This window comes from Mus caroli, unplaced genomic scaffold (assembly GCF_978045245.1).
Source record: "Mus caroli unplaced genomic scaffold, Mus_caroli_1 scaffold_2, whole genome shotgun sequence".
Lineage (NCBI taxonomy): Eukaryota > Metazoa > Chordata > Mammalia > Rodentia > Muridae > Mus > Mus caroli.
Genome location: NW_028227257.1, coordinates 31022390 through 31029568, shown reverse-complemented (window position 1 = coordinate 31029568; position 7179 = coordinate 31022390). Strand labels below are relative to the sequence as shown.

General features: G+C 42.9%; 1 protein-coding gene across 1 annotated transcript; it reads right to left on the bottom strand.

The window, feature by feature from the left end:
• Positions 1–261: 261 nt before the first annotated feature.
• Positions 262–4261, bottom strand: LOC110290377 (cystatin-9-like). Its single transcript, XM_021156897.2, has 3 exons — positions 4052–4261; positions 1294–1398; positions 262–386 (listed from the first exon to the last, which is right to left on the bottom strand). The coding sequence occupies exons 1-3, from the start codon at positions 4259–4261 to the stop codon at positions 300–302; spliced, it is 402 nt and encodes a 133-aa protein (XP_021012556.1). The 3' UTR covers positions 262–299.
• Positions 4262–7179: the final 2918 nt, after the last annotated feature.

Genomic DNA, 7179 nt, shown 5'->3' with positions numbered 1-7179 from the left:
TTCATGAGGTCTAGAAGGATGGCCACCAAGCTATCTTGCTGAGATAACTCCACTAAGTGCTCAGCTTCCACCCTCATGCCCATAGCCCACAAAGTTTATTACATGCTGGTGTTTAATGATCTAATTCTATATGATGAATCTGTACAAAGGGGCATTTCTAAAATTCCAGGACATGAAACTGCAGATACTTGCAGAGCTTCTTAAGCCTGTAATTGCTGATTCCTATGAATGGCAGTATCTTCAGAGCAAGGAGCAGGCCTGGATCAGTGCTGTAGGTAAATCCTTGTGGTGGGTCCCAGTCAGAGAAGTCCCTCAGAACAAGTCATTTTCAACAGGTTGAACTTTTTCGAGCCTGGGCTGCTGATGCTGAAGGAACAGATGAGGATCTAAGGAAACAATTCAAATGAGACAGAGGGTGGGGGAGGCTCAGGAAGCTTGTGGGTTTTTTGTCAGGAACACTCTCTATTCAACCATATCCAATTCTTAGCTAGCAGTTGAAAAAATAGGCTCTGGTCTACAGGTGTAACCACCAACTCAAACTCTGCTTGAGGGTGAGCTGTCTGCATCAGGGATTCCCTTTGATCCAGTAGTATTTTTCTTATTGTCCACACCCATTAAGTGCCCCAAAGAATCTTTTGGACTATTGCTTTGTGATGCAAGATCCTAGGAACAGCAGGGGATGTTCTGTCCCAGAAGGTATTGACTACTAGCAGATTTAAGTCAATAGTTAAGATATTAATTATTCTTGATAAGGGGTCTACCACCCCTAAGTGGGGATGTTTCCAGAATTAGGCTGCCCCTTTTCTTGTCCCCCAAAACAAGTGCTAGAGCTTCTTCGGGGTACAGTGCCTGAAGGGAAGACAGTGGGGCCTCTTCTCTCACCCCCTCTTCAGGCTGTGTGTCAGTGAAGGGTCCATAATATAAGAACAGAATTCAGTAGGCTCCTTCCCCTGAATCCAAGGGAGGAGAATGAAGACCAGACAAAGAGCATTTGTTACTCAGGCTCAGCATGCAGGACCAAAGAAGACATGAGCATTCTGAAGCTATGGTGCCTAAGGAACAGAAAGCTACTTTTGTGAGTGGCCAGAGTTGGAGAAGAAGGTTGGCCAGGCCTCTGTAGCTTGCATCCTTTTAGGAATCTTTTGCCCTTAAGACTTAAAAAGGAATTCGGGCAGTTTGTTGCTGGCCCCTCCTCAGGTCTCTAAGCATGGCTTTGTCACTGCTCTTGTATCCCACCTCTGACTCTGCAGTACTCACAACTGTGAAAGGGTGGATACTCATGTTCTGTCTTACATTTTGTAGTTCAGGTAAGGGGCAGGTGTCTAGGCTTTTCTCGAATTTCATACAAATGGTTCTTGTCAGCCTCAGCTTCATGAAGAAAGTTTGTGGTGGTTTTTCCTGAATACAGAAAAATACCAAAGTGAGCAGACCCTTATTGCTACCCATTCATAGACTTGTCTCAGTACTGGGAGAGACCTGGCCTCTCTCTTGAGTGTGAAGTTTTTCCAAGGTCTAGCATTCCCTTCTTAAAGGTGAAAAGTTTTGTAGGGGGTGGTCTCTAGTGTAGAGAGTTAAAGGTTAGGAGGAGGCAGTCTGGTAGAGGCTAGGGGAAATCAGAGGCTGAGTCGCATACCATCAGTGTATTGCCTATCTCAAATTCTCATATTCTATTCAACCAAAGGAAACCTAGGTTTCACTCTCGGTAGGCGCCTGAACTAACCTACATTCCCAGAGGTCAGGCTCTGGTAGGGTATTGGCTCTGCTGATAATTCAGCCCAACGGGATAAAGCTAGATCTGCAGGATGCTGTCATTTGACCTACATTAAGAAAATCCTCATGTTACAGTCACTATGCACCAGCACACTGAATTAGAACAATAGCTTGTATGGTGAGTTTCTTTCTTTCATTTTTATTAGACATTTTCTTTATATACATTTCAAATGCTATCCTGAAAGTTCCCTATACCCTCCCTCTGCCCTGCTCCCCTACCCACCCACTCCCACTTCTTGGCCCTGGCATTCCCCTGTACTGGGGCATATAAAGTTTGCAATACCAAGGGGCCTCTCTGCCCAGTGATGGCCAACTAGGCCATTTTCTGCTACATATGCAGCTAGAGATACAAGCTCTGGGGGTACTGGTTCGTTCATATTGTTATTCCACCTATAGGGTTGCAGACCCCTTCAGCTCCTTGTGTGTTTTCTCTAGTTTCTCCATTGGGAGCTCTGTGTTCCATCTTATAGATGACTATGAGCATCCACTTTGGATTTGCCAGGCACTGGCATAGCCTCATACAAGACAGCTATAACAGGGTCCCTTCAGCAAAATCTTTCTGGCATACGCAATAGTGTCTGGGGTTGGTGGCTGATTATGGGATGGATCCCTGGGTGGGGTAGTCTCTGGATAGTCCATCCTTTCGTCTCAGCTCCAAAATTTGTCTCTGTAACTCCTTTCATGGGTATTTTGTTTGTATGGTGAGTTTCTATTTAGTGTGAGCTCAGAAATCTTCCTCCTGCTTCCTTCCACTGTATCCCCTTAGTCTTTCACTCTTCCCATCCTTTCTTCCCACAAGACCAACTCTGTCTCTAGCAAAGTCATAGTCTTAGCTCACAGGTAAGGTTCCAGCATAAGAGACCTAACAGAACCAGCTAGGTGGTCTAAAGAGATTTCCAGAGGTCTCGACTTTGTACAAGCCCTCTGCCTTTCCTCTGTTGAGGAAGGAGGAATCCTCCCCCATGACCATAGTGTGGCATTGGGAGATGAGCATTGCCATCCTGAGGACATTCTGTGGAGATTCATCATCATTTTAGGATGGAGGTGAATGGGCTACGTGAGCCTGCCAAGGACCCAGAGTAGAAGGGAATTAACTGAGATAAGGAGCTGAGCTGGTATGTGGTTCTCAGGAGAGTTACCTTGTCCTGACAGTCAGCAAGTTTTCCCAGCCTACCTTTTGTTTCTCTTCCTTTCACTTCCTCATTTTTTCCAATGACTTGTTTGTGCATGTGTATGCACATGTGTGTGCATAAAGTCTAGAGTGACAGCAGGAGTGTTCCTCAGCAGCTCTCCATCTTACCTTTTGACACAGGACATGTCACTGAAGCTGAGGCTGACTTACACTAGGCTGGTCAATAGCAGGCCCTCTCCAGACTTTTCTGTCTCTGCCTTTCGGACACTGGGATTGCAGGTGTGCATCTCTGAGCCAGGCTTTTTACATAGGTGATGAGGATCCAAACTCCAGTCCTCATATTTGTGTGGTAAGCACTTTACTGACAGATCCCTCTGCAACCCTCAAACTGTCTTAATTTTTTAATATGTTTGTAAGTTGCCTATACTTCTCTAAAATATCACTTGAGCACGTTTCACTAGAAACTCCAATTAAACTCATTTGATTAACATCATCATCATCAACAACAACAACAACAGCAACAATGTACAAAATACAAAGACAAATACAAAAGGTATGAGAAGAGAATTAAGCAAGGATGGAAGGGGGACACAAGAGAGTAATGGGAGGCGAATATGGTGAAAATACATTATGTACATTTATGAAGTGTCATGATGAAATCTGTTATTGTGCTTAATAAATATATGCTAGCAAAAACTTTTAAAGGTGCTTTTGACATATCTTCAGTCTTTGCCTATGGGATTTTTGTGTAAATATTTTCTTTGTTCAATAGAAAGATCTCCCTAGAAGTGCTTACTCTATGAATTATTATTATTATTATTATTGTTGTTGTTGTTATATTGCATCAAAGTCCAGATCTTCCTGTACCAGCTTTCAAAATGCTGGGACTACATTTGTATACCACCATTCCTGATCTAAAATGAATTCTTTAATTAAGTAAGTACTATAATAAAACAGGATAATATTGCATAGTAATTTTTATGTGAGTAAACTTAATTCAAAAGAATATGTAACTTAGAAAAGTATTCTAAACAATGAAGCCAAATGATTTATATGTAACTCAGCCATGGGTTGAAATGTCTAGCCAAGACAAAAGTGTCCTGCCTGCTTTATCAGGAAACAGCAAGTATAGTGGACAAGATTACCCACCTGTACTTTCAAGAAATTCATGATATGCATCACCCTGTAGGCATATTCATCCTTGCTCTCTTTGTGAAATGCACTCAAAGCAAACTCCACTATGTCAGGTTCACTGATTGGTTTATCGAGTTCGAGAGTATCCTCTTCTGAACACCATGCCTGAGCTCCCTGGACATAGATACCAGAGAGAGCCAATAATATTGTCCAGGGCAGAGCCATCTTCCCTGCTGGCGACAATATGATGCAGGTTCTGTCTCCTGTCTTTGCCCTTACAGCCCTGTTCCTTTAAGTCTAACCCTTAAGTTAATTTCCTGGGCGCCGGACTCCTCCCTCTGTGGATTCTCTTGATCATCACTCCGAGTTCCTTCCCCCTTGGTACCACCTCCCTCAGTCAAAGCTGTTCATTTTCCTCCTGTCCCGGATGGAGCAAAGAGCACCCAGGCAGAGTGGTTTGGAAAGAACAAGTAAGATGAGAGATTGAGGGGCTCCTGATCTGAGTCCTACCACACTTACTACCTGTGACTCACTGGATAGAAGAGCCTTGAAGAGGACGCCCCATGGTCAGGTGTTGAAAGATTGATAACTGGCAGTGTTAGTGAAAGGCAATTTCTGGACATGCCAGTAGAGGGAGACAGTGACTCAGGAAAAGACAGATTAAAGTGGGAAGAACAAGAGCAACTTGATGTCTCTATGCTTGAGCACAAGAGAGGCAGTTGTCTCCTCTTGAGTTGTTCCTAAGGAATGTTTCGCTGTGCCTATGTGATAGGGAACTTCCCCTATCCTCTCCTAGCCTGAATGAGCATCCTGGTGTAGGCTTCTAGGAGATGGCACCAACACTGAGGTGTCTAGAGTTCAGGAATCCAAGGTGCCAGTTATGCCCTCTTCTGGCCATAATTACAAAAGCTCGGCAGCAAATTGGACTGGCACATCGAAACACCACATTCTCTTTAAAAGAAGACTGAGGCCTTGTCTTCATGGTGAAGTGTGCCTTCAGCCTGCATCAGCATCTGCATGTAATGTTTGGGGACTGTGAGCGCTGACTCTACCCAGCATATCCATACTCTGCTGCGATACTGCCCCAGCCTTTTGAAGTGGTAGCTGAGGTGGAACACAAAATTGGACAAAAGCCAAAAGACTGATGGTCTTGTAACTCTAACTGTACTGGGGCTAGAAGCTGATGGCTTCTTTTCTCCTTAACTCTCTGTGCTTTGTTAAACACTGGGAACTTAACTCTTTATTACTGTTCTGTGCTTAAATATGGACTAATAACTATCGTTGTTCCGTGCTTCAATAAAAGCTGAAAACCTAACTCTTTTTTTGAAAAAAAAATTATTAGATATTTTCTTTATTTACATTTCAAATGTTATACCCTTTCCTGGTTTCCCCTCCGAAACACCCTATCCCATCCTCTCTCTCCCCCTGCTTCTTTGAGAGTGTTCCCCCACCCACCTACCCATTCCCGCTTCCACGTCTTGGCATTCCCCTACACTGGGGCATCGAACCTTCACAGGACCAATGGCCTCTCCTCCCATTGATGCTCCACAAGGCCCTCCTCTGCTACATATGTGACTGGAGCCATGGGTCTCTCTTTGGTTGGTGGTTTAGTCCCTAGGGGTTCTGGGGGGCTCTGCTTGGTTCATATTGTTGTTCCTCCTATGGGGCTGCAAACCCCTTCAGCTCCTTGGGTCCTTTCTCTAACTCCTCCATTGGGGGCCCTGTGTTCCATCCTATAGATGACTGTGAGCATCCACTTCTGTATTTGTCAGGTTCTGACAGAGCCTCTCTGGAGACAGCTATATCAGGCTCCTGTGAGCAAGCACTTCTTGGCATCCACAGTAGTGTTTGGGGAAAACCTAACTTTTAATGCTTAAATAAGAGCTGTGGAAACTTAATTTTTTATTTTTCTTATTATCTGTACTTAAATAAACTCAAATGTCTGGCTATTAACACATGATGTTTAGCTGCGGGGGAATTAAGTAAAAGGACGAATTGGTAGAGCTCCTTTCTCTGGTGAGTTAACCTCCTGGCCAGGTGAGGGGCTTGGAGCTCATTAACTCTTTTTGAATCAGAGAGAAAAGAAAGGAAAGGAAAGAAGTTACACAGACAACACATACACCCTAGGTGAAGCAGAAAAGGTCTGCACCAGCCTTTTTAAAATTTATTATTGCTTTCAGCTTCTTATATAGCTGTTTGACAAAAAGTTCTTTGTATAAGAAAGAACACCTCTTAGCTAAAATGTTACAAAAAGGTGGGGGGCTACAGAAAGGTATCAATAACAAGTTCAAAGCAGCGTTTCACACAGTAAGCTCATTATAAGTTCAAAGTAACAGTTTTTACATGGCCTTGCCTTATCACAGTACACACCCGTGACTTCATCCTTGGACCTGAATGTTTTTCCTTGTTTTTCCAAAACACAGATTTGTTTCAAGCCTATTTCTCTTTTTAGTGTAATTATGAAAGCTCATTTAACTTCTTACTCTGCACTTTTTACTTACTATTAGGAGTAGTGGACACATTCTATTCTTGATTTTTACTTTATTACATCTTTTTAGCAAAATAACTAAGACAATCTTTTAAAGATTTCTTCCTAAAATTAGTTGAATTAAATCAGGAATTCTAAAAATTATTAATTCATCTAAATAGCATTAATTTGTGAAAATTCATCTTCATGTTTATCTGCAGGAAACTTGCCCAATAGGGTGGGCTGATGTCCAAGAATTGTTAGACTATGTACTAGTGAATGAAGAGACAGATTAATAACAAGAAGCAATCCTGGGATGAAGTTTCTAGGGTCCTTGCCTCTCAGAGCTCACCTATTGTAGACCATGTAAAAAATAATGCTGGGCCATTTTCAGGAAAGTTAGCCTCTAACCTTTTGCTTTTCCTAAATGGCTCCTGATAATATTCATGCTCTATCTGTAAAGGTCTGGGATGGCCTCCCTTCTTTGGCTGGGAATCTAGTATCTCAAGACCTAAGTCAAGTGTCTTAGTCAGGGTTTGTTTTCCTTCACAAAACATCATGACCAAAAAGCAAATTGGGGAGAAAAGGATTTATTTGTCTTACACTTTCACATTGCTGTTCATCTCCAAAGGAAGTCAGGACAGGAACTCACACAAGACAAGAACTTGGAGGCAGG